Source organism: Spinacia oleracea, chromosome 1 (assembly GCF_020520425.1).
Source record: "Spinacia oleracea cultivar Varoflay chromosome 1, BTI_SOV_V1, whole genome shotgun sequence".
NCBI lineage: Eukaryota > Viridiplantae > Streptophyta > Magnoliopsida > Caryophyllales > Amaranthaceae > Spinacia > Spinacia oleracea.
This window is the reverse complement of record NC_079487.1, coordinates 70,295,757-70,322,864: the sequence shown is the minus strand read 5'-3', so window position 1 is coordinate 70,322,864 and position 27,108 is coordinate 70,295,757. Positions and strand designations below refer to the sequence as shown.

Genomic DNA, 27,108 nt, shown 5'->3' with positions numbered 1-27,108 from the left:
TTACAAATTAAATTGACAAAATTTAATGCAAGTAAAAGAGAAGGGTGAAAAGGTTAAAGAAAATCACACATAAAGTATAACAAAATAGAGGAAAATTGAATTAGTTAGCTACGCATAAAATTTCATCTACTTTTTAATATTCACGTGGTAAAAAATAAATTTTAATAAATTTTTAAATGATAAAATAATTTTTCGATTTTTTCTAGGTGGGAAAAAACAATCGTCCAAATAACAAACGTTTCATCATACTCGTAAGAATTTTTTTTCACGTTCACGGTCGATGACAGGAGAAAGTAAATAGCCGCAAATATTAAAACAACTCACCTCATCGATTACTTAATTAAATTCCAGAAAATCCAGCAGTGTTGCTGACTCTCTCTTTCCCCTTCTTCCTCGACTCTCTTTCTCTTTCAAACACAGTCTCATAAAATGCAGCCAAAAGTGTGTGCTTAATTCTTGCTTGTTCGAGGTAAGCTTATAAAAATGGCGACTTACATTAAATTCTTAACAAACCCTTGACCAATTTTTTTAGATCCATTTTGATTTTCCTTTCTTACCTTTTTCGGTCATGATTTGATGCTAGTTTTATCCTTTTTTTTAAATACTAAAATGAGTGATTATTTTTATAGATTTTGGAGCTTAATTATATTACTTACTACATTAATGATGATTTTATTTGCTGAATTTTGTTGTCAAATTTGGTTTGTTAATCTTGATATAGATACGTGATATTTTAACAATTGATTTTTTTGGTGAGATTTTGATAAGATTAGTTTTGTTGTTAGGTAATTTTGGTGACACATACATTAACAACCGAATTCAATGGAAATGGAAGGGTAAGTGGAATACTCCGTTTTTTTTGTATTAATCAAGTTTTGTTTCTTTGCAATGTGGGATTTTCATTTTTGTGTGTGTGTTGCAACTGGGGAACCAGGGAGAGTGAGCTAGAACTTCTACAACGATATCGGCGCGACCGGCGTGTGCTTCTTAATTTTATGCTTTCTGGTAGCTTGATTAAGAAGGTTATACTTCCTCCTGGGGCTGTTTCATTAGATGATGTGGATCTGGATCAAGTCAGTGTTGATTATGTTCTTAATTGTGTTAAAAAAGGTGGGAGATTAAGCATTGTATTAACCCTATTTGTTCAGCTAATAGTTCTGATTGAACATTTGCTTATATCAATAATGTTGATAATGTAGGTGAAATGCTTGAACTCTCTGAAGCTATCAGAGATTATCATGATGGTTCAGAGTTCCCTTTTATGGTGAGTCAGTCCTTAACCAATCTAAAGATGTTTCCTGAGAGTACTGTTTAGGTTCGTCGTTGTATAATAATAGTGGTCACCATATTTGCAGACTAATGGGGGCTCTAGTGATGATTTTTTCCTTGTTACTAACCATGAACTTTCCGGTTCACCCCCGAGACGAGCACCACCACCAGTACCCTTAGTTGCCCCATCAACCATTATTTCGAGTTTGTCAAAATCAGAGTTTGTCGATGAAGACATGGTATCAAACTCAGAGCCTTCTATGCCAGATACTTCTTCAAATGTAGATTTTCTTGCTAGGAGGAGTATGTCACAGGCTGAATCATTCAGTTCAATTCAAGCTAAAGAATTGACTGTGGACGACATTGAGGATTTTGAAGATGACGATGACTTGGAAGAAGTTGACAGCCGAAGGGTTTCAAGACGAATGCCAAATGATGCTTCTGATCTTGTGGCTGTATTGCCAAGTTTTTCTACAGGCAAGTATGGTTAGGCATTCATGTTATGCATGTTCTTTCCATGTTTGTTTGCTGGTGGATAATGCGAATTAAATTTCTGAGCTTTGTATTATGATAATTTCTTTATAGAAGAACCTGTATATATTTAAGAGTTAGGACTGATAGACAATGCATGTGATGTTTGTGTCTAGTCCAGAATCAAGGGTGCCGTTGTGCCGAATGTCCTGGAGAAAAGTAGCCACATCAGTTATTTTCAGTTAAGATAGTGTTTTATCTAGGGTGGTCTTTAGTTAGGTATTTTGCCTTAGATTAGTTGTGGCAGAGCCACAGATGCATGTACTGGTTGAGAAAGTCCTGTATCTCTAGATCTCTTCTACCGAATCTCGAAACTCTATATGTGCTTAGTAGTGCTTTTCAACCTTCAAATAGAACATGTGGGAGAGTAGAACTTTCATCGATATTGTTCTAGGTATTGCATTACTAATGAAATGTGCCACCTCTTTGTATGAAAATGGTCTACACAACTTGCTCAAATTCTGTAAGAAAACAGCCAAAGTAGCAGCTAGAATATGTTGGTCTTGATCTATTAAGTGTTTTTAAGTCGTATACTTAGGAAGTTAGAATGGTAGAACTTATAGCCATGTGAGTTTCTTATTGTTTTTAATACTGATAGTATGAAGATTAAAACCATTAATTGGAAAATTATAATAGGAAAAATTTATGCTGAAATAGGAAAACAAGGTGCTTCATTAATTCAGCACATTTTTTTTCCTGTTTTGTAGAAAAGAAAACTATTTAGATTAACCATATGAACGTAAACCCATTTTAAGATTCTTCTTTTTAATAAAAAGTAAAAATTTGAAGGACTTTATTCTGATGGTGATTGAAGTGCATGACTAGTGAAGAATAATTCGAAGTATAAAATATAGCTGACAAATCCTCCCTCTATTTTTCTTCGTCAGAGAAAGTCCCCAGTTGCACTAGCAGATTTCATCTACTGCTGCAATTTCACTCTGTGACAAATGCTTTTGTGCTACATGCTCTATTCTTTACAAGCTATTTTTTTTAAAATGAACTATTGCTGCATAAGCTGCCATTATACAAATCCAGATTTTTTTTTTCCAAGGAAGATGTTTGTCATGATGGGGTTGCTGGTGTTTTGATTTATATGATACAGGTGTTACTGATGATGATCTTCGTGAAACTTCTTTTGAGATCCTTTTAGCATGTGCTGGAGCTTCAGGGTATGCTTTCAGTCATGGATTGGGCTTTAACTTTATATTCAATTGCTCATCATATTTTCTATCAGATATAGCAAATTATTTTTCACTGCATTCCTTCTCTCTTCTAATCAACGGACATCTTTCTCATTCTGCATCTCCCTGTATTTGATGAGTAGAGGTCTTATTGTACCATCAAAAGAAAAGAAGAAAGAGAAGAAGCCGTCCAGACTACTGAAAAAGCTTGGGCGTAGTAAAACTGAAAATGTTGGAGCTGAGCCTCAACGTGCACCTGGCTTGGTTGGTCTATTAGAGACTATGCGTGTTCAAATGGAGGTAGTCCAGAAAAATCTTTTAATATTTATGTTCATCCTATCCTTTGTTGGATCCTCGTTGAGTAATTTAATTTTACCATTTACATTTTTACATTTTTCTGAGCCTATTTCTAATTAAGAGGGCAGTTCAGAACTTTAAATCACTTACCATGTTTGTGCTTGTACTCCCTCCGTTTTGTTTTTATGTACCCAATTATTACAGGCTCTTGTTTCTAGGAGAGGTGAGTGGGTGTAAGAAAAAGGTGGAAAAAGTAAGAGAGAGCTAGTAAAATAATGGGTAATAGTGGGTGGGTGTAAGAAAAAAGTAGGAAAAGTAGTAGAGAAATGATGGAAAAGGTAACTATTGTGGGGAAAAGATGTAAGATGGTAAAATGTGGTTGCCAAATATAGAATAAAGTAGAAGTGGAAATAGCAAGAAAACACCCCTTTTTGGAAAGTGGGTATTAAAAAGTAAACAGAGGGAGTAAGTGTTGTGGTCCTTTTAGTGGTGCAGTGTAGAACCCTTGAGTTATCCATTGAAAGGGGTATCTTCTACAATCAAGCAATTTCTACTTATCCGTGCTAATCTTAATCTACTTTTTCTTTTAACTTAGTATAGCTATAACTCTATAAGTGTTGTTGGTAGTCACTTAATCCCGAAGTTCAAAATTTTGAAGCGTTTGGTGAGGAGAAACAAAATGCTGATAATATTAAACTAGAGATAGCATTACTTGGGGAGTTAGTTGTATTTCGAATATACTTGAACTAGAATATGGTTCATTGAGGGTGTTGGCGAGGGTATAGACAATATGTTAAATTGTTAATGAAGGGTGTTGGCGTGGGTAGTAGTAGGATCCTGTGCCTGAAATTCTACCTGAAAATGTTACTCATTTGTAAATTGTAATCCAAAGTAACAATTTGAGTGAGAGAGTAAGCTTGTTCAGGAGGTTTCAAGTCGTGTAGAAGTAGATTCATCTGGTATTTCTGATTTTGAAGTTAGATACCATGTTAGAATCTTGCCCTTTTTAACTATTTGTTTTGGCTTATGAATTCAGATTTCAGAGGCAATGGATATCAGAACAAGACAAGGCTTGCTTAACTCTCTTGCTGGAAAGGCGGGGAAAAGAATGGACACCCTTTTGGTGCCTTTGGAATTATTATGCTGTATTTCGCGCACAGAGTTCCCTGACAAAAAGGCGTATATACGGTGGCAGAAAAGACAGGTGACATCCTCTGTTTCTCTCACCCTGTGTGATGTGTCTCTATTTAACACCTGCCTCTGCACTTTTCCAATGGCATGAATCTGAACGCAGTCACATATGTATACTTTCACGTAGAAAGGGCCCATCTCTAGTTTATTGTTGATACCTGGTGCTGGGTTATAGATAATGTTCTACAATTAATACCCATGCTGCTGTGATTTTGTGTCAGTGTAGTTAAACATGTTGGAGGAGGGGCTTATTAACCATCCCGTTGTTGGTTTTGGAGAATCTGGGCGGAAGTCCAATGAAGTGAGGATTCTTCTAGCTAAAATCGAGGAATCTGAGGTGTGTATTCGTTGCCAGATTTCCTTTTTGTGACCTTCTACATAATTGCATATTACTCGTGTGTCTCCAAGGTTTCCTATGACAATATTAGAAGCTTTTTATGACTCACCGTTTAGTATTCATGTGATCTTAGCCATATGGCTCGTATACCAGAATGCTCAACTTAATTTTGGCTCTGAATACTAGTATATTTTGACAAAGCTAGTGAAGTAAATTTTAGGATTGATCTGTGTGATAAAATATTCTGTTTCCTCTTTTCCCAAATTCGTTGAACCATCTTACTCTTCTATATTTTTCTTCTTTTTGCAGTTCCTTCCGGGAAATACAGGGGAACTTCAAAGGTCAGAATGTTTGAAGTCTCTCAGAGATGTTGCTAATACTCTTGCTGAGAGAGCAGCTCGTGGTGACTTAACTGGTGAAGTTTGTCACTGGGCTGATGGCTATCATCTTAATGTTCGGCTGTATGAAAAGTTGCTGCTTAGTGTCTATGACATTCTGGATGAGGGAAAGCTTACAGAGGTCAGTATTCATAGCTTTTGGCCTCCAAAAAAATACGGGGAAGCTGGAAATGAGAGTGAATATTTGGCATTCCTTGTTGTATAATTGCATGATAATGGACTAAGAAGAAGTATTAGGGCTTGTGGGTGTTCAACTAACTTTATAAATGAAATCTCATTCTAAAAAGTTACACTGTGCTCGATCTTTGAGTTTCTACGTGTCAGATTAATGGTCAATTGGAAAAAAAGAACTCTTTGTTATTGGATGTGTAGAGCTGCATACCTCTGACCTCCTTACGCTACCCAGGGAAGGAACTTTTGTAGATGCATTGGGCTAAGTTGAATGGAACAGATTGAGCCTCTACTTCAGAATAAGTAGAGCATTCTTCAGAGGCATAATTTATTTAATTCCTTCATTTGTGTAATTAATTATGATATATGCACACTTTATTACCTTTTAATTTATCGCATTTTGATATGTTTTTAGGGTCTTATGAGTCAGCTGTTTCATATTCCTTTGTGGTCTGATATCTTGATCCTGTATAGATAATGCTTGCCTTTTTAAAAGTATTCCTGTTGCCTCTAATTCATCTGTAATACAGGAAGTGGAAGAGATACTCGAGCTTTTGAAATCGACATGGCGTATATTGGGAATAACAGAGACCATACACTATACATGTTATGCTTGGGTACTATTTCGCCAGGTATATGAATTACTATGATACTCGTTTACCTTAAAATCATCTAAAATATGCATTAAATATGAAACTCATTTACCCTGAAGCTCAATGATAATTCCATTTCCTTTTTTGGTTACCCAAAACAACTTTCACTCAAGTTAGAACTTTTCCCAAATAATGTCAACGAGAGAATACCTGACTCTGTTGCTAGATAATCTTCTCCATTTATGGAGCTAGCTGCTTGGTCCAAATCAGAAGATCACCCTTTTCTATGTTTATAGAAATCTGGGTAGTGGGGCTAGTTTTCTGCCCCGTCTTTACGGAAAGATCGGTTAATTTATTTCATTGATGATTTTATTGCACATACTACTTCTTGTGGGTTAGATAGCTGAAACCTATGATTCGCGGTATTTGCGGATGCATTATGCTCTTTTTTTGGGTACTTTTCTTTGATAGTTCATGCCAATAAAAATAGCCATTTAAAATTTAGATCATTTCATCAAGGAGAGTTTTAATTTTCCTGTTGTTTAGCTAATCAGGGTGATTATCGAAACATGTAGCTGAAGGAAAATGAACTTTTCTTTACTTTTTTAAAGAGTTGGGCAAAACAAAAGCAAATGGATTGGTAGGTTTGTCTTTTTTCCTACGTTTAATAATAGTGTATGAGGACTGAGGAGAAACATGTGAGGAACACATACCATATAAGGTGTGGGACAATCTTTTAGGGACATCCATTTTTAGTATTACGGGACAATCTTTTAAGGACGGATATAGCAGAAGAAAGATTATATAAAATGCGTCTGCTGGTAACACAATTAAAAGATCTCTTCTTTTCTTTTATGCCAAAACAGAGAAGCCTCTTTCAGTGTCCAATTCACACATTCTTGTTCTGTAGTAAAGAGAAGAAAGAAAAAGGAGGTTTATTTTGGGCCAATGTTGTCCAAACTATAGCCTCCGTAGGGAGCGAGAATTCCTTTTCTCATGTGTTGCTATTCAAATATTTGTGTCGTCATAGCAGGAGCTCGTCAAGTTCCTTGTGGAAATTAGGATGAATGGTCTTACTCTTCTGTCATGGTGTTAAGTCTTGGGATTTTGAAGCTCAATTCTGTTATCTGTTTAGGATAAAAACTTGTAAGGAAGCTGCGTAGCATGCTCTAGTGTCTTGGAATGAAATAATGTGCTGAGAAGCTTCCTTTTCTGGATCTTGAAATCATTGGGAGGATATCTTCCTATTAGTTTGTTGGAATGTTGGGTCTTCTCTTGAGGATTTATCTTCATCCTTAAGGTGAGGGATTCTATCATTTAGGTTGTCGCTTGGATGGCGTGGGGCACTAATTGTGTAAGAAGTCCATGGTGTGCTTTGACTTATTGCCGTGTATATGGAGGCAGAAAGCCCCTGCCATTTTTTTCCCCTGTAAAGTGAGGAAAGAGGAAGCTGCTTAGACTCGCCCCTTTTCTTTCCTTTGGTGCTCTCTTTCTGGTTATTCGGGGTTTTGTTGGGTTCAATTAGGCCGTGTTAGCAATGTGTTTGTTGCTCAGAGAAAGTAAAATTATGAATGGATTGTTGATATGTTGAAGATAGTTCCTTTAGCAATTCAGTGCTGAGGCCTGAGGGTGGAAGAAAAGTAATTGGTGAGTTTTTGAGGGCTTGACATTGTCGGCTTTGGATGTTCATGTTCTCTTTTATGAGGATTATGTATTGTTTGTGCCATGTGCTTCAGTATGAGCTTCAACTTATCGGCTTTGATTTTGGATAAGATCACTAATGAGCTTGCGTCAAGGTTTCAAGTTCCTCTTTTTAGGCTATTATATAGGCATGAGTCAAATGTTAGATTTTGTCCGATTCTTTACTTTGATGATTTTGCAGATATAGTTGCTAGTTTTGCTACATGCTTACCTGACGGCATTTGTCATTGGCCCACCCTTTGCATGTAAGAAACACCCCCTTGGATTCTCTAATGGAGGCCCTCTATTTATTTATTTTTGGAAAAACTCCCAACTTTTGGTTCTTTCGTGTTTTTATGAGTTTATGAACTAGTTGTTTTTGTCCTTTCCGACGTCGCCATCCTTTTTAAGAGGACCATCTGCTGTCACCCCTTCGTCTTTCTAATTTTTAAGTAAATTGTTTTTTAGAAGGCGAAGATTCGTTAGTTTAAAGAAAAGAAGAGGAAGTTTCACGAGATACGCTTGTACCTCAAAAGGAAGATACCCTTGTACCTAACACCCAATCAAGAGGGTTCTTGCTAAAATAAAAAGAGGTCTCAAGAAGGATTGCTCTTGCTACTGCCCAAGAAATTCAAAATGATTCCATAAGGAATGGGTTAAGTGATAGAAGCATGGAAAAAGAATAAGTTTCTTCTTGAAAGTAATAGGTCCTTTAGGGTCTTACCAACTTTATACCTGGCTAAAGAGCGAAGATACCTGTGACATAAACTTTCGAGTACTTAGAAGAATATAAAGGAGGTCATTCATCATTTCAACATTAGAGTAAGGGATGTATAGCATTCTGAAAAGTTGTACGGCCACATATTGTGATGTGAACTTCAGCCATATTTTTTGTGTCTGCCTTATTTCCCATTTGTTGGCCGAATCTGCTGAATTTGTTAATCTTGTGGCCAGATAAATTTTAGGCCCTATATAATTTTTCTTATGTTTTACCTCTTACTTTTTCTATTTCTGTTTGATAATTTTAATAATACCTGAATCATTATGCTAATATAATACCCCCGTGTCTATATGTTGTTAGCATTTACTATTTGCACAAATATTAAGACAAAGCGGAGAGAGTTTTGGTGTGGTAAGTGAGTGTAAGCAAAAGATGGATAAATAAAGGAAAAGAGTGTAAAAGTTGGTGGGTGTTGGAAAAATGCGGATAAAGTAAGAGGAGGAAATCGGAAGATGTAAATGTTTTGAGGTAAGAGGCGTAATATAGTAAAGGGGGTATGCCAAAAATAGAATAAAGCAAACTCGTTAACAACTTAAAAAATGAATTAAATCGGAACTTGTTAACAACTTTCAGAAACGTAGGTAGTATGTACTTAAAAATATGTATTCTGTAATTGCTTGTACTACTATTAATTTGGGTTATTGCATTACAGTATGTGATTACAAGTGAAAAAGGAATGCTTCAACATGCCATTGAGCAGTTAAAGAGAATTCCTTTGAAAGAGCAGCGTGGCCCACAGGAGAGGTTGCACCTGAAAAGCTTGCAATCAAAGATAGAATGTGAAACAGGATCTCAAAGTACCTCTTTTCTTCAAGCATTTCTTGGGCCAATCCAGAAGTGGGCAGATAGACAGCTTGCAGACTATCACCTGCATTTTTCTGAGGTCAGTTACATACATGAATAAAGCTTGTAGGACAATGAGTTTTTGGTGTGCTGTGTTCAATTATTAGTGATCATATCAGTTGAAGTTTGTTTTATTTGTAGATTTGGTGCACTGATTATGTTATACTCTTTCTGCAAGGCTTTTATATTGAACTCTATGTGCACTTTTTTTCTTTTCTTTTTCGATTATGCTCTTTATTTTTCTTGATTTTTCTTTATGATACTTTGAGATATATTCTTTTTACTCTAAATTGATTTGACTCTATATATGCCCAGGCAACCCTAATCAGAGCGCATTTTTGTTTGAAAAAGAAATTTATTAAGTCATGCATGACAGCATGAGTATTGAGGTGTGTGTGTTTGTTTGTTTGAATTACTGATTGAGCCAAATGATTATCATTTATTTCAAAATCATGTAATCCCTCTGTTTCTTTTTGTTGTTCCTGTTTGTTTTTTAGACAGTGTCCTATACATACAGTTATCTATAAATACATATTTACTACCTCCATTTCTAAATGATTTTAACAAGTTTCATTTTGGTCCGTTTCTAAATGATGTTCCAAGTTTCATTATTTTAATCTAATATATTTTACTATCTTACCCCTCGTATCCCACAATCTATACACTTCTTCGTTCACTCTCTTACTTTATTCACCTATTTTTTTTCCTACATCTACGGATCTACCCAACTTTTTACACTCTTTCTTACTTTTTATATATATATATATATATATACATACATATATATATATATATATATATATATATATATATATATATATATATATATATATATATATATATATATATATTTTCTTACAACCACTCACCACAATATACACTCTCTCTCCTATTGCCATAATTTGTGTGCAAATAGTAAATGTCAACAACATTAAGAAGCGGAGGTAGTATAAAAAATTAAAAAGAGTTGATATTTTGAAACTACACAGCAAGAAGAAAAATAAAGATCCGACATGAGTATGCTTTTTCGTATATATTATTATCGAAATAATGTCAGATTTCATTTGCATGAAAATCTACTCCCTCCTTTTTTTTAAATGCATCACTTGCTTCTTATGGGTGTTTGATTTTTAAATGTATCACTTCTACATTTGGTATCTTTCTACCATATTTTTATTAGTTCTCTCTCTTTCGTTAATTCCCACCCAAAATATTTTATTGTTTTTCTCTCTCTCATGGTCAGCACTTAAATACCTAAAAAAATCACCATTTATCACATGTTATCTCTATCATGGCCCCCATTAATTTTTTACTAGAATAAATAAATTATATACTTGCCCATTGCACCATATAATAATTTGGCATGGTCCTCCTAAAACAGTGTGCTCATATAAATTGCTCATGAGTGATGCATTTAAAAACACCGGAGGGAGTATAAAGATTCCAAACAACAACGACATTAAGGAACAAAGTTCCTACTACAAAAGCTTATCTTCTAATCTTTCAAGTTCAGCTACACTGGTTGCAAAAATAAAAATAAAAAACACCATTAGTGAAGCATGTAAGGGTGTATTCTATTCACCTGATTTGCACTTATTCTTTCTGAACTTATTAGAACTTATCAAAACTTATAGTTATAAATTATATTTGGGTAGTCCTTATTTTTCCTGAACTTATCTTATGTGAACTTATTTTTCGTGAAATAAGTGAAAATAAGATGAATAAAACAGAGCCTAAATGAGGTAACTATCGATCGTTTTATTTGAACCATTGAACAGTCCACATGCCATCCCATCCGTGTTAATTGATCCAATCCCTGTCCGTGTGTGATTGTTCTGGACAATACTAAATTCAGAAATCCCTTTGTTATTTCTAATTTGATCGATTTTAACATTTTCCTTATCCACTTTGAATCTTTCCTAAAATGTTAAAATTTTATTCCACTTTTACCCCTCCCTTTTATGGAGAGGAATATCAGTCATTAATATTGCCAAAAAGTTGTAATTTGCACATACAAGTGGCTTTTGTAGGTGTTGCTTTCTTAATCTTTTTTGTTTTTGTGAAGAAACCAGTGATTGAATTTATGTAATGAGTACCGATTATATTAAGTCTAAAGTGTGAATTATACTCAGTTTCAATACATGCAATGATTAAAAGTATAACCATGCGTCATCAGTTTATGACTGTTTCATGTTGTAATATAACAGCCTATAACAGATTTTGTGTTGTGAATTTTAATCACATGATACAGAATTGCTTTTTTGTGGACGGAAAGTGAAAATCCTTAATGAATGGCCTTTATTTAGCAGAACAGCCTTATTTGAGTTCCATCACTGCATCTGCATATTCATTTGCTTAAAAATCTTTTAAGTATTGGATACTGCTTTTTGTGGTATCAGTTTGTCCTTAATGTTCCGTTTTGTTGTTGTTTCTTTTTGCTACTCAGAAATGAGAACTTATATATTATTTCCTATATCTAATAGGATTCGCACAAAATGGAGAATATTGCAACTGTTGCAATGGTTTCTAGGAGACTACTTGTGGAGGAATCAGAATCTGTATGTCTATTTTTTACTTGATAATTCCCTTATTTATGTAAATAACTTTTAACATTATATTTCCATTCTTTTTCCATGTCAAAGTAATTCTTTTTTATTGAATAACGCTAGGCTAACATTTCCCTCTCTTTTCCCCATGAAAACTCTACTTATCTATATGCAGTCTACTACTATCAACGATCAGGAACAAATCGAGTCGTTTGTAAACTCGTCAATTAAAAGTGTTTTTGCGCGGGTAAGTCATTCTATTGGCTTAAGATACCTGTTGAAGATGCATGCTTGAGAGTTTAATTGTCTGTATTATGTGCTGAAAAGCTCTGGTTATGTATTAGCTTGAGCGCATACGCTTTTATTTTATTTTTGCAACTGTTTAACTGTAACGACCTTTCAAATATTTGCTGCTTATTGTGTAATACAACTAAGAAATACTAATGCGTAATGGATAATAGGTTTACTCAGAATTTGATTCCTTTTGTGTGATATACAAGAAGTACTGGAGGTCAAGGATCTAATTTGTTCATGCTTGCTTAACGTTGACCTGAGCTTTATCCTTGTCGGAGATCAGTGTGCTGTGCGCTCCTTTAGATTTCATGGTTGAAAGGAGTGTCAGATCAGAATATTTCACAATGTACACCTATTTGGGAGAATACGGGGGATAGGGTAATGTAACTTGGTTCCATTTCATAACATTCTATGGGAATTTCTTTTAATGACGTAACATGTGTCTTAGCTTGCTTGTTTCATCTATTGATTTTGTTTCAATGATGTTATTATGAATTTTATGTTACAAAATAAAATAAAATTACATTATTTATTTTGTGATCCTGCAGACATTACATGCTGTTGACACAAACTCAGAAACAGTACATGAACATCCGTTGACATTGCTTGCTGAACAAATAAAGAAATTACTAAAGAAAGAGACTACATTGTTTGTCCCAATTTTGTCACAGTGGTATCCACAAGCACTTGTTGTTTCAACATCCCTTATTCACAGGCTTTATGGTATAAAATTGGTAAGCTTAAGCCTCTTTCCGGGAAAATTTCCATAGCTTCCTTGTCTTTTCCTATTAAATTTGTATTACAAAAGAGTAACAGCCTGTAAACATTTCTCTAGAAACCATTCCTTGATGGCGCTGAGCATTTGACTGAGGATATAGTATCTGTGTTTCCAGCAGCTCATAGTCTTGAGCAGTATATTCTCGGGCTTTTGACTTCAACTTTTGGTGGTGAAGTTTCTGAGACCTACTGCAAAAAACTTGGGAGATATCAGGTGAGAAGATGCTGTTAACAGTCTTTACTCTCATTTATTTTTAGAAAACTCCTCAAAAACTGTTGTGTTATGTGCTCTCGTATTTTCTAGAATTCTAGTTCATTAATCGACTCTGCCTTCATGCACCAAATTTGTTGATTGTTCACTTGTGTTGTGGTTAATTGTGACAATTATTTGTACTAAAAGACTTAACTTTTATATGCATTGTGTAATTAATTTGGAAATCTGGGCTCAACGATTATTTGGCCAACAACTTGGTCAGGGGTAGCAAGAAAAGGCAATATACTCTTCTTTTTACGGTGGGCTTACTGATTATCTGAACAGAAATTGCATGATGCTAGAGGGGAATTTGCATCCTGGGTTGTAGTTGGTATCATGCTGAATATGTATGAACGGTTTGGGTAAATTACAACAACAACAAAGCCTCAGTCCCAAAATTATTTGGGTAAACTAAGGATAAGGTAATTTACAGATGAAGGCCTTCCTTCAAATTCTGTTGGGTGTGATCAGAGTAATACTTCAGTTGAATAGCCTTTAAGTAAACGGATATCTATTACTACATTATACTAAAACAAACACCGTGTCACTCCTGATGCAAAATTTTCCCGCTAATTTTTTTTCCTAAAAAAGCTCTACTTTATTTATTTTTTATTTCCTGTTTATGTATGGAAATAATACATGCCATGTAATAATAACTTGCTAAAAATGACTTTTGTTAATATTTTAGTCAAGTCGTTATATTATTAATAGAAAATATATTTATTCAACATTTAGTTCAAATCAGCATATTAGTATATCAAATATTTTGGTCAAATTAACATATCAAGCATATAACATTATGTAATATTACGTACGTAGTAGGGAGAAAATTGCATACTACAATACTCCCTCCGTATTTAATTAAAAGATACACTTTGACAGACACATAGTTTTAGGCTATGTAGCACGGGTACGCCTCTCAGGCGCCGTTTCCCGTACCGGGTACGGGTACGGTACGGGTACGGGACGGATTCGCCTGGGATTCGTACCCAGAACGAATCCGAAGGGCTGGGTACGCGGGCTACTTTTGGGGACGGCTAAGGTGAAGTTGGGGACGGGTTAAGTACGTTTTTTTAGGATGAAGGCACGTACCCAATGGGTTTAATGAAATCCGAGAGGCCCGCCGGTACCGGTCGCGTCGCCCAGTAATGCAGTGCCCATTGAAAATTGGCGAAGGAAGAAGACGGCTGTTTTTTTTGTTAGTTAATAATGGCGATGGAGAAAAGGATGAAGAAGACGAAGAAGGAAGAAGAACCTTCCCCTTCTATTAATTTATTACTGGAGTTTTTCTTTTATTAAGTGTGTACACAGCTAGGCAGTTAGGTTTTCTTTAATATTCTGAGGATGTACAGCTGTATGCCTGTTAGTCTGCTCTGCTTAATAGTAACACTTATCAAGTCTTTGCCAGCTGTTTTGTCCTTATCAAAAAAAGTATTGTTTTCTTTATTTATTTTTCTTTTTTCATTTAATTTTTTTATACATGGAATATGGAACACATGATATAAATATTTTATTATTAAGAGTTATAGAGTATTTATTTTGTTTTATGATTTTAAATTTTAATTTTTTACTGATTCTAAATTTAAAGTCCCATAAAAGATAGTTTAGACATTAAACTTAGTTGTTTTTTTCGGTATTTTGAACTTTGAATATTTATATATAGATGTTAATTTTTTTTTTTTTTTTTTATTTTTTTTTGCCGAATCCATGCCGTACCCGTTTTCTGCAATTTTGATTTTGCCGTTTTTCGTCCCCGTACCCGTTTCCGTGCAACCTAGGTTTTAGGAGAGTGAGTTGAATTTATTTAAATAAGATGAAAGTGGGATAATGGGTTAATTATTTATTGTAGTAAAAAGATGTGAGTTAAGTGTGGGGACCACAAGGAGTGAAATATTAATATAATTGGAAGTGGGGACCATGACATGCCAAAAAAGGAAAGTGTATCTTTTAATTAAATACAACCGATTATAGAAAGTGTATCTTTTAATTAAATACGGATGGAGTATGTATTAGATGATTAAATGAGTATATATGTTTTTAATAATTACGTAGCAACTTTAGGGAGATAAAAAATTTGTTCAAATATTTTTAGAATATCCGTGCATGCACGGGGGCCAATGGCTAAAAAATTGCAATAAAATGGCCAATGATTACTTAGTAGGTTCTATAGGTCTGCATTTGAAACGTCTTTGTAACTTTAGTTAAGGGTTGACGAAATTGTGTAAGAGCTGATAAGCAGTGTTGTATCAGCATCGGGATTCCAGTATTTGAGATATTACATAGATTAGAATCCCACCATTTTCTATGTTACTGAAAAAAAAACTACAGGGAATCTGATTATCATATATCTTGTACATAGTATATTAAGCTGGAATATGAAGATTCCACATACTGGCTGGAATTCTAAATGTATCTGTACAAGTATGTTACTGGGCAGAGCACGCTAAAGTGTATCATATTGCTCTTTAGAATCAGAGGGTGTTGGGTTGCTGGATTCAAGCATATTTCAGTTTTTTGATTGTGAACATCCTGTCCGGGCTGTCCCTCTAGTTCTGCTTTTAAGTTGGAACTTTTTTTTAATGGAATATTTTTTTTTATTGTATCTTAATATTTTTTTAATGTAACTTCATCCAAGTTGCTAATATGCAGTATGTTACTGAGTAAGTGAAAAATGCCTTTTATTTGCGTACTAAGTACTAAGTACTAACTATATATGTTCTTTCTTATTGAGTATTATATGATTGGAAATAGGCTTTTATGGAGTTTCCCATTTTTTATTCTCTCATTTTCTAGGGTTTGTTGTTTCACTTTCTTCTTTTTTTCCCCTTTGTGTAGATTGAAAGTTTATCCGGAACATTAGTAATGCGCTGGGTCAATGCACAGCTGCAAAGGATACAAAATTGGGTTGAGCGTGCCATTCAACAGGAGGTAACTACATAGGTTCCTCATACTGTTTTTTGAAAAACAAATAAGATTTCTTCTTTAGATGATTACTTTTCATTTTCTTACAGTGTGTTTGCGAACTTAAGTTTAATGAGGAAATCTGTGTATAAAGGAGTAAGAAATATGTTCAAATCTTTCAGTTGCTTTTTGCCTCCTTGTTCATAGTTTTCCCTTCATTTTGTAAATTAAAATATTAAATTTAAGCAAATAAAATATTAAATTTTTGTAAAGAAACAAAAAAATAAATACAATACCTATCTGATGAATTTGCATTCCCGCAATTCTCTCCCTTCATTTTTCACCTTGATTCCCAGAAAATCTATAGATTTTTTTACTTTTCTACTGATTTCCAAATTAAATTGGTTCCCCAACAGATTTCATAAGCAGCTAGTTACTTCTATCTTTTTATTCTTTTCTTCTGTACTTTCAAGTTAGCTAGAATTTACTCTAGTTTGATTCTTAGGTGACACCGTGACACTTAACGTGTAAAACTAAATGAAGACTGACAAGCACCCAGTTTGTAAAAGCTAAATGGGGTCCTCTACCACATCTATCAATCCTATTGATGCAAATTCTTTGCAGCTAAGTGCGCGGCTGCTCCGTCTAGTGTCTAGTCATACTTACTTTCAGGACTACCCTTCTTAATTCTGCTCAACTAAAATCAGTTCCCTTTAACTCATCCCTCTAAAGTTCATTGGCTTGGGTTTCGGGAGTATTTTAACCCCGGGTTTTGGCTGGGTTTTCTTGCCAGATCATTCGTCACATGATAATGAATACAAACTTGCTGTACCGTTTTCTGTTTCTATGGTCAAACTTTTTGCTCATCAAAATTGCTTAATAGATAGCACTTTCAGTAAGCAATTTGTTTCATTTTCTGTAGCCTATTTGCTTTCCCACTCCCTTTGCTTGTCTCCTCCATATATTACGGTTGTGAACCTTAATTCGTTTAAATCCACAGCGATGGGATCCAATATCACCTCAGCAGCGCCATGGAACTTCAATTGTTGAAGTCTACAGGATCGTGGAAGAGGTACTTCACCATTACTCACTTGACTTTAATATATGGGTTTTAGTACCTATTGCATGTTCATTTGTTCTTTTGGCTGTGGGATATAATAGACTAAATCAAAATGGTCTTAAAACCTCTTCGTTTCCTTTCCATGAAGTAGAAGATGGTCTTCCCGTTGTCGTCCCGTTATCGCTTTTGGGGTCAATTGGAAACAACCTCTCTGCAATTGCAGGGGTAAGGTTGCGTACACCCGACACCCCTTACCCCGCTTCTTGCGGGAGCCTTTTTGAGGCAATGGGGTAATGATAATGATAATGAATGCAGCTTGTCATATTATAACAAAACACCCACTATTCATCTTCATTATTACTCCGTTGTCTTTGCTTGTGTTATGTTAGGAAATCTTAAAATGCGTTTACTTGTATAAGCAAAGTCTTATGAAGCTGGTGTGAGCTGTGTTTCTAGCATAATGATATTTATGCTATTTTTCTTATTTTTCCTTATTCCTTTAATAAACACAGCCAGGGTTATCGCTCCATTTTTGGATACTGGTACCATAAAATCTGAATGTCAATTCAAGCACTTAAAAATCCCCTAGTTTATGTTCTCTAGCCTCATATCACAACTTGTTGATACCATAGTACATCAAGTGGTGATTGAGCTTGTCAAGGGGCCACCTAATCGGTTCAGTTGCTTACGCTAGCGGTGTAAAAAAGTGGCGTAATTTTTTAAAAATCCAGAGTTATTTTAATGAATTTGGAATGTAGTGGAGAATTTTTATTATTATATTTTTTTTAAATTAACTTTGTTTTATATATTTTAGGTGAGAAAAATCCCATAAGAACCTGTCACGGAATACAATGTAATTTTAGAAGAAACAAAATTTGTAAATAAAATTCATAGTAGTGAGAAAAAATTGGATATGCTTGATTTAGGGTGTTAGTGCATTTGTTTGATTTCTTCCATTCAATTTTTGGTTGTTGATTGAAGCCTCCAACAAGACTGGCTGATTGCCAGTTGATATAAGGCTACTATGTCTGCTGGTCCTTTGGAAGGTTGGCTAGTTATAATCAAGTCTTGTGAATCTCAGTGTTTCGCTTCTCCGACTGCCATGTACAGTCGGAGTTATAAAGCTGGGATATCGTTAAAAATGTGAGGATGATAAATATCCATTATTCCCTATGTTTTTTCACATAACCTTGTGTATTGACCATTTATATCCAAGTTGAAGAGGTCCCTTTTTCTATCATGCAGACTGTAGACCAATTTTTTGCCCTTAAAGTTCCAATGGGTTCCGGGGAGCTCAGTAGCTTATGCCGCGGTATTGACAATGCATTTCAAGGATACGCTAATCTTATTGTCGCTAATTTGGGTAAGTGTATACACTATATATACAATTTTTTTTTTCTTTAATACTCTAGGCGTGTCTGTTCATAGGGGTAAGGCTGCATACATCTGGACTTCCCAAACCAATGCTTGTTTTTTCTGGCTGTATGATTATATTAGATTTATAGACTTATAGTAGTCTTGTACTCCAGTCTTGTTGGTTGTGTCAGCTCTTCCAAAGTCAGCGTTTGAATATTATCTCAACATGTCATCTACCATTTAAAATACGGGATATTTCACTGTTTTAATCATGAGGAATAAGGTGCCAGCAAGGGGGCCAATAGAGGTTAGGATGATGCTAAAGGGGTTTGATAAGATGTAAAATCTAGTGAAAACACCATTGGAAGCAGTAAACTGATTCTAACAAGAAGCTGCAGTGACAAAACCCATTAGTTAGCCTTTCCATTTGATAAACAATTCTTTATATCATCGTATCCTCTAATTCTATGTTGGGCCCTGTTCTCTTCCAACTTAAAAAATTACTTGTAACATTCAGTAAAAATAAACTTTAACAAGTAAAAGAAACTTATGTTAAGTAAAAGTCAGTAACTCGAAATAACAAATAACAAAAGGAATCAGTAAAATTAAGTGCTAGTCAATTAAAATCAGTTTTAATCAGTTTTTCAACAAGTAAAAATCAGTTTTAACTAATAAAAATAGTTTCAGTTAGGTAGAAATAATTCCAGTTCAGAAAAAATAAGGTGAAGAGAGCATGCCTTATTCAGCTTACCTTTTCCTGTTTTTTTTTTTCATGCATGTTCTTTATGGGATTCAGTACTTCAGGTTTAATTTTTATTGCCTGATTTGATTTCTAGCCAGCAAAGAGGATCTGATGCCACCTGTGCCCATCCTCACACGATACCGGAAGGAAGCTGGTATTAAAGCTTTTGTAAAGAAAGAGCTTCTGGACCACCAGAAAATCCCAGAAGAGAGAAAATCAAGTGAGATAAGTGTTCTGCCCACACCAGTTTTGTGCGTCCAACTAAATACTCTTCATGTAAGTTGATCCTTCTTTTGTTTTGGTTTGATCATAATTAAGATCAACTTGCATGAAATTTTGATAATTTTTTCATCCTTGTAGTGCTAGATGAATTAAAGAAAAATTATTTAGGTGTATGTTTTGGTAGAATGGACTAGCAGAATACAACAAATTTTCTTGTGTGGAATAAATATGACAATATCTCTCTGGTTTCTTCGACGCCTCAAACACAGTGGTTGACTATGTTGGTTGTTATATACTTATATATAGGTTCTTGATGTTCAATAATTAATAGTTGAGATTAGTTAATAACAATAAATCAATATTTTAATATTTAATGAAAAATTAATGTACACAATTTTATTATTTAGGAAATCCTTGCTAGTACTTGTTTGGGTTATGCTCTTTGAAATTAAGACATTGAAGGAAATAAGCTTTGGACACCATATTACTGTTTGTTATCTTTTGCAAATTTCCTGATATTTATTGTATTATTATTGTAACCATAACTCAAATTTCAAAATTTAAAGAAAAAACATAGTCTAAACTCTAAAAGATGTTCCCATTTAGAAAAAAAACCTGCAAATAAATGGTGGATCTACTTTGTGTCATGGTGGGTCAAGTGACCCAACATTACTTTTACAAAAAAATGAAGCTTTGAATAAAAATAAAAAGTTAAATATTCAAAATAAAAAAATTGAAGATAAGAAGCCATGACGTTTGAGGAACGGGGAGTTTTGTACCTTTCTTCTTCCTTTCAACCAAATAATGGGTTTTGTTATTTGCGAAGGAGAGAGGAAGATGAAGGAGCAGTAAAAATATTGGTTATAAGAATAGGAGGAGATGACATCCACTTTTCTGAATTTTAGTTCCTTTTCATTTTTTTATTTTCTTTCATCTTTTTTATATCCCTTTGCGGCTGAATGTCTTTCTGATTTTTAATGCTGTTTATTATCAGGTTTTTTTAACTCATTGTATATTTGTGTTTTGCGCCTTTCAATCCTGATTTTTTTTTTTTAAATTTGGAATTCAAATACTTTTAGTGTTTACCATGTCCTACCGTACCATTAAATTTTGCAAGTTGTTTTCTGTTCCTGCCTGTTCCATATATGTTATCATAACTGTTCTCCATGCAACTTATCTTCTAAGAGAATCAAAGTTATTTATTGTTTCATTGTTAATTATGTTAATCAACATAAAAATTGTTTAATCTAATTGTAATTATACCTAGTATTACTCCCTCCGTTCTAGATTTGTTTACACTTTTTATTTTCATACATCCCAAATTAGTTTTACACTTCTATTTTAGGAAAGACCCCACTATTATTTTAATACATCTCTCCCCCACTACCAAAAATTTAGGGTCCCACACTCTCACATTCAGTTAGAAAAATATTTCACTATCTTCTAAAATAAGGAGTATCTACTTTTCAAAAAAAATTATATTTCACTATCTTCTTTCACATCTACTTTTCCAATAAAATAATAATTCCTTTGTTTTTTTCTAATGACACAATTAATTAGGCACATTTGCAAATGTTCGATTTCATACATTAATATATCTAATTATGGATAAAAAAAAATTATGAAAATTTGATATTTAAAAAGTATTCATCGAGACGAATCTAATAAGACCTCGCACGACTATGTTTTTTCTTGAGTATAAACCACAAAAGGAAATCAAATGAACTTGTGTGAATAGTGTCAAAAACCAAACTGTGTCATTTAAATAAGAACGGAGGAAGTATTTGATAACCAAACAACTTATCTCTTTAAACTATGTGCCCTGATAAGTGTCAAAACTAATTTGGACGTAGAGAGTAATTTTTTTAATCACACATTGATTTATTGAATTATACGAGACGGATAAGACACACCATCCGAAAAATTCTGAGTCCCCTACTGCATGTTTGGGAAACGTAACATATGGTTTCCTGAAGGAAATCAACCTACAGGGCTATTGAGTTAAATCTAATCATATTGTTGTATAATTCTTTCCTATTGACATGCAATATGCATGATGTGTACCTAAACCTTATACTCCCTTTGAGTGCCAAAAAATTGTCAATTTTTCTGATTGTCCCTAAAGAATGTTAAGTTTCTAATTTTTAGTAATATTATACTTCCTAGAACATTTGATATGCGTTAAAATGAAATAACGTTCCACTGGAAAAAAAAAAAAAAAAAAAAAAAAAGAGGAAAATTAAAATTGAGAAACCTCTTCATAATGGTGTTTGTTCTTTGCTTTCTAGAAACGTGACAAATAATAGTAATTGCGAGCACAACAGGTACTTATTTAAAATTTCAGGAACCGGAACCTGTTGCAACAAGTTCCTGAAAATGAGAAACGGACCACAAGTGTCGATTCAGGGTACTCCGTCATTTTAAAAATTTAAATAAATTGTTGTTATTTTATTGAAAAATATCTACTTTATGGTTTAGGTTTTGATTTTTTAATAGTTTGGGATTAAGATGTAATTCTATATTTATATTTTCCAAAAATTAGCTTCCGTTGTTTTATATTTTGGGCATATGAAGCATTTTTATATGGTCCTGTTTCTTATTTTGGGTACTCCATCTTAGAATTAGTATGTACAGGGTACTCGTTCCGAAAAATTGAGAACCTTAACCGAAACTTGTTGCAACAGGTTCCCAAATTTGTTACCCAGAATCGGAACATGTCCGGTTCCGGAACCGCAGGTTTCAGTTCCGATTCAGGGTACCCTGACTTTTTGCTCACCCCTAGTAATTACTTCCTCCATCCTAAATAATAGGCCATAGCTAAGGAGGTCATGTTTACAAAAACAAAATAAGGAGTTGAGGTGTTATAGTTATCCTTCTTCATCAAAATTTTTACTTCCTTTTTATGTGGGTTAGGTAATCTTTCAATAGGGTTTTTACTTCAGGTATCAATAAGGGCAATTTGAAAATTTAATATGAGTATATAACTAATTTTAGAAAGTAGCCTATTGTTTAGGGACGGCTCCAAATAGACATGTGGCCAATAATTTAGAGGTGAGGTAGTGGACTAAGAAGTGACATTTTTACATGGAATAATAAATGTTCCGTGAATCTACAGTGTTTCTGAAATTAGTGTCCTCTTAGAAATGACTAATGAGGTAGATATTATGAGAGAGATGGAATCCTTTTTCTAGTATTAGTTAATATTATATCTGGATTTCTCTTTTCCTCCTGCTGATTTGAATTCTGTTTCATTCATGCAGTATGCAGTTAGTCATCTTGGTAAGCTGGAAGACAGCATTTCTGAGTGTTGGTTGAAGAAGAAGCCTACTGAAAAGTTTACGAGTATGTTTCATCACATTTTTCTATCTTCAGTTGCTGATAGTGTATTGTTGTTGCCAGTTACTCCCTCCATCCATTTTTATTCTTTACGTTTGGTAACATGCACACGGATTTAATGACTAATTAATGTGGATTGAGATTCCATCTTTTTTTATTTATTCAAACGATGTAGAATACGTTTATTTATAATGTTTTAACCTTTATCCAAAATCTGACATTGGAAATTTGTGAGAGATTTAATGCACTAATGGGGAAAGTGTGAGAGATTAAATGCGCAAATGAATTTAATTGATTAAAATAATCACTTCGCACAATCATTTATACGAAGTAGAATATTAGGGGCATTTTATGTTATAATATAAAAGGAAATAATGGGACACCTAAAACGGAACACGTAAAGAATAAAAAGGGACGGAGGGAGTATTTCGTAGTCCGTAGATTTTGAAAAGCCAGCTCATATATTAGTGGTGCCTTGGTGAATGGGTCTATCTACCGCAGAGCCTTATAAAAGTTTGCTGTAAGAGAATAACACAGGAGTATATTTGTTGCAAGGACTTGTAACTATGGCGTGTGCATTTTGACTTTGAACTTTGGCCAATGAATATTTCTTACTATACCCCATGATGTGACATTTTGGAAGATATATGAGAGACTTGTTTCAATCGTCCCTTGTAATCGATCAATGTGATGACGCAAAGTTCCTTTTATGGAATTAAAACTCGGCCGTTCCGTTACGTTACGTTACATAACGGTCGTTCTGCAAAGAGTTTAGGTTTTCCCATTCCGCTAAACCCTGTTTTTCTCTGCGCGTCGTCCATTAAATAACGGTGACTTGCCACATTAGAACATTTTTTCCCGTTACACCGTTCTTTGTACAAATAGGCCAATAATATTTTAGTAATTAGTTATTTATTTTTAAAAAACATGATATTTTGTAGATCATATGTTCACAAAATATGTTACACACACTAATATTGTGATAGGGTTGGTTATATTGTGTTGAATTAATGTCTTTTAAAATTAAAAATATAAACAAGCCTTAAACCTTTTAATGTGATTTTTTTGAAAACATTAACACCGTATTAGCCGCGATACGTTCAATTTATCCGTTACAAGTGGTTTCCGTGATAACGCAACCGTTAGCGCGCTCGCGCCCGCATCCGCGATATTTTTCCTATTGTTCCTTTGGATTTGTATTCCTGTCTTCTGTTTTATATAGTTTGCTGTGGTTGGTTTTTCATGAACACCAAATACTCTTCCCCCTAAAAGATAATTCTTAAAAAAAATTGTTGTATAAAATAACCATAATTTACTGTGTTGTTCTTAGTGTTATACGTTAACTATATCTATTTGCATTGTCAGTCACGTATATCTTGTTTATGTATATTTTCTGTTCGACTTCACCCATGTCTTGGATGGCTAAGCTTAGTAAGTTTCTAATCTATTGTTGAGCTTCGTAAGTTTTTAATCTACTGTTGGCTAAGGGACTGTAGTCAATGCAAATTGATGATATTTAACACATTATAAATCGGCTAAATTATTTCCGAAGAAAATTCAACATGAGATGGTGCGTCCAGGAAATAAAGATTAGTCCCCCCCTCCCCAACAAAAAAGATAGGCAGAGAGTGTTGGTGTATGAGCATTGTTCTGAACTCTCTTTTTTTGTTCTGTGTTTGTCTACTGTTTTGGTTCCGCAGAGAAGACTTTGGATGAGAAATCAAAAAGCTTCAGCCAAAGGAATACTTTTGAGGGCAGCAGAAAAGATTTTAATGCTGCTATTGACAGAATTTGCGAATATACTGGTGAGATTCAGTTATTCAAAACATCATACTTTTCCTCTTCCTTTTCTCCCATCCATTCTCTTCATATCTCCATGTTGCCTGACATTGATCTTCTGCCACATCATGTAGGGACCAAGATCGTTTTTTGCGAACTAAGGGAACCCTTCATTGACAATTTGTACAAGCCCAGTGTTTCTCAAACTAGATTGGAAGCATTAATCGAGCCGCTTGACCTGGTAAGAACATAAATTTATTTTTGTACAGTATTGTTCATTTGTTTGTATGGACTAGAATGAGTGTAGTTTTAGTTCATCTTCATTCTTCAGGATTTGTGTCTGGAAATTTTCTTAGATTGGGACTAAGACGTCCTTTTTTGCAGGCGCTAAATCTGCTATGTGCAATAATCATGGAGCCTCTACGTGATCGACTTGTGACAAGTCTTCTACAAGCATCTATTGTCAGTTCCTCGTGTTTATAATATTTGGGGAAGCAAAGTGTTTCCCTTTTTTGTCGCTTATTTTCTTATTTATTTCTTGGGGGTTTCTGTTCGTGTTGTTCTATCTTGGCAGTTTATTCTGATATTACTTGATTATGTTTCAGGATGGTCTGGTACGTGTTTTGTTAGATGGAGGCCCATCTCGCATTTTCTCCCAGAGTGATGCCAAACTGTTCGAAGAAGATTTAGATATTTTAAAGGTAGAATCAGCGTCCCGATTACTTACTGGAAATCGAACGATTGTTTGATTCACTTGAAATATGGCGATTTCATCTGACCTTTTTGTGATTAAATCTGAGTTGAAGTTATCTAAAATATGAAATGATCTATTATGGGAATATTTATTGGTCAGAGGAATGTTTTAATACTTGTTTATGTGGGATTGCCTTTGTGAAATTGGAAATAATAAAAGAAACAAAATACAAATAACAATTCTCACGTATAATAATAATCGTCAAAAAACCTTCTCATGTAAAGAAGCCTCCACAATACTTAATTCAGCATGTTCACAAAGGTTTGATTCCTTTTTGATTGGTTGTTCCAAATATATTTATTATTAATGTACTTTATTCTCATTGGTTCATACCTGTCAAAATCACTTGTATATGCAAAAAAAAAAAAAAACTTTGGCTGAGTAGGGAAATATTTTAGTATGTTAATCAGAACCTCCTATGCGGTGATCTGGAAACTAAGATTTTGTTTTAAAAAACAGGTGTTTCTAGTGTTCATTTAACTTGCAGCTTAATGACTCAAGTGTAACTTTGCAGGAGTTTTTTATTTCTGGAGGAGATGGTCTTCCTAGAGGAGTTGTGGAAAATTTAGTGTCACGTGCGCGGCATATAGTACAATTGCATGGATATGAGGTTAGTTTTTGTTGTGTTGAAGTTTACATGTTGATGACTATCAGAGTATCAGGTAATTTTAGACTTGTAATATTCCAGAAGTGTCTCGTATAGGATGAGTACTCTGGGCTTGAATTTGTCATGTGTTTTTATCCTTGAGTCTTGACTGGTTAGGGGTAAGTATCTGTGCACCTTAACCCTCCCAGGACCCTATAGCAAGCTAATACATTCATGGAGCTGGGTTACCAATTTTGATCTTGTTTTGTCATTGTCATGGTATACCACGCTAAGGCTCGATTCATGAACCGTGCTGAACCTTTTTTTTCTTTCTTTTGGCCTCGTGGGATTTGTAAGAGTAGTTTAGGAAAATGGAACGTGAGATTTAGCAGGTTACGTAGGAAAGACGAACTTATATCTGTAAGCTGTCAAGTGAATGAAAGATGTTCTTGCTAGTCAAACCAACTCACTGATGATGCCTCTAAATCAAAGTTATACATCATTTATGAATGTATGTTTTATTTTGACGGTATCATGAGAATTAAACTTGACAATTTTCAGCTATTTTGTTATTGAAAAAGAAAAACCTAGGGTTTGGAAGTTTCAAAAGGAGGGAGTTAAAATGCAATCTTTTGTAACCTTGTGCTTGGTTTTTACTGCAGACGCGGGAATTGATTGAAGACGTGAAATCCGCAAGTGGGTTAGAACTACATGGAGGGAGAAGTAAACTAGGAACTGATGCTAAGACCTTGCTGAGAATATTGTGCCATAGGGGTGATTCAGAGGCTTCCCAGTTTGTTAAGAAACAATTCAAGATACCAAAGTCTGCTTTTTAAGTGTATAAATGCAGTCATTAGAAAGTACATACGATACAGAGATCGATTGTGTACGTGGTTGTAGACTTGTAGAGAGCTGTAATCTGACCTGAGCTTTTTCTGTAGCACAGTATATGATCTGATCTTTGCAAGTCCTCTTGCCATTTATTGTATTTGTTAGTTCTTTTTGTACCATGTAATTCCTCATCTTATTTGTTTTGTCTCCTTTGCCAGCAATCAAAGATAACGATACCAATTGAGGTTGGCATGAGTGGTCAAGGGTCTCTTGCTCTTTAACTAAGGTCTCGGGTTCGAGCCTTGGGTATGGAAAAAATCTCAAGTGGGAGGGATGCTGCCCAATGAGGTACCCATGCAAACTCTCGCGGGAGATTAGTCCACTCGCCGAAGGCGGTGG

The 27,108-nt window shown here is 34.5% G+C and overlaps 1 protein-coding gene across 1 annotated transcript; it reads left to right on the top strand.

The window, feature by feature from the left end:
- Positions 1–315: 315 nt before the first annotated feature.
- LOC110800669 (protein unc-13 homolog) lies at positions 316–26,893 on the top strand. Its single transcript, XM_022005978.2, has 27 exons — positions 316–469; positions 786–836; positions 935–1,110; positions 1,200–1,264; positions 1,356–1,746; positions 2,903–2,969; positions 3,125–3,281; positions 4,315–4,482; positions 4,696–4,806; positions 5,116–5,325; positions 5,906–6,007; positions 9,082–9,312; positions 11,756–11,830; positions 11,994–12,065; positions 12,661–12,846; positions 12,948–13,103; positions 15,978–16,070; positions 17,044–17,115; positions 18,349–18,466; positions 19,296–19,477; positions 22,684–22,765; positions 24,460–24,564; positions 24,673–24,779; positions 24,923–25,000; positions 25,144–25,239; positions 25,807–25,902; positions 26,541–26,893. Exons 2-27 carry the CDS (start codon positions 823–825, stop codon positions 26,712–26,714), a joined length of 3,384 nt encoding a protein of 1,127 aa, XP_021861670.2. The 5' UTR covers positions 316–469; positions 786–822; the 3' UTR covers positions 26,715–26,893.
- Positions 26,894–27,108: the final 215 nt, after the last annotated feature.

What these genes read in the sequence shown, in the direction of transcription:
- LOC110800669 (XM_022005978.2), top strand. An exon ending in ATGAGGGAAAGCTTACAGAG is followed by an intron (nt 5,326 to 5,905) that starts GTCAGTATTCAT and finishes TCTGTAATACAG; the next exon opens with GAAGTGGAAGAGATACTCGA. An exon ending in TTGTGGAGGAATCAGAATCT is followed by an intron (nt 11,831 to 11,993) that starts GTATGTCTATTT and finishes ATCTATATGCAG; the next exon opens with TCTACTACTATCAACGATCA.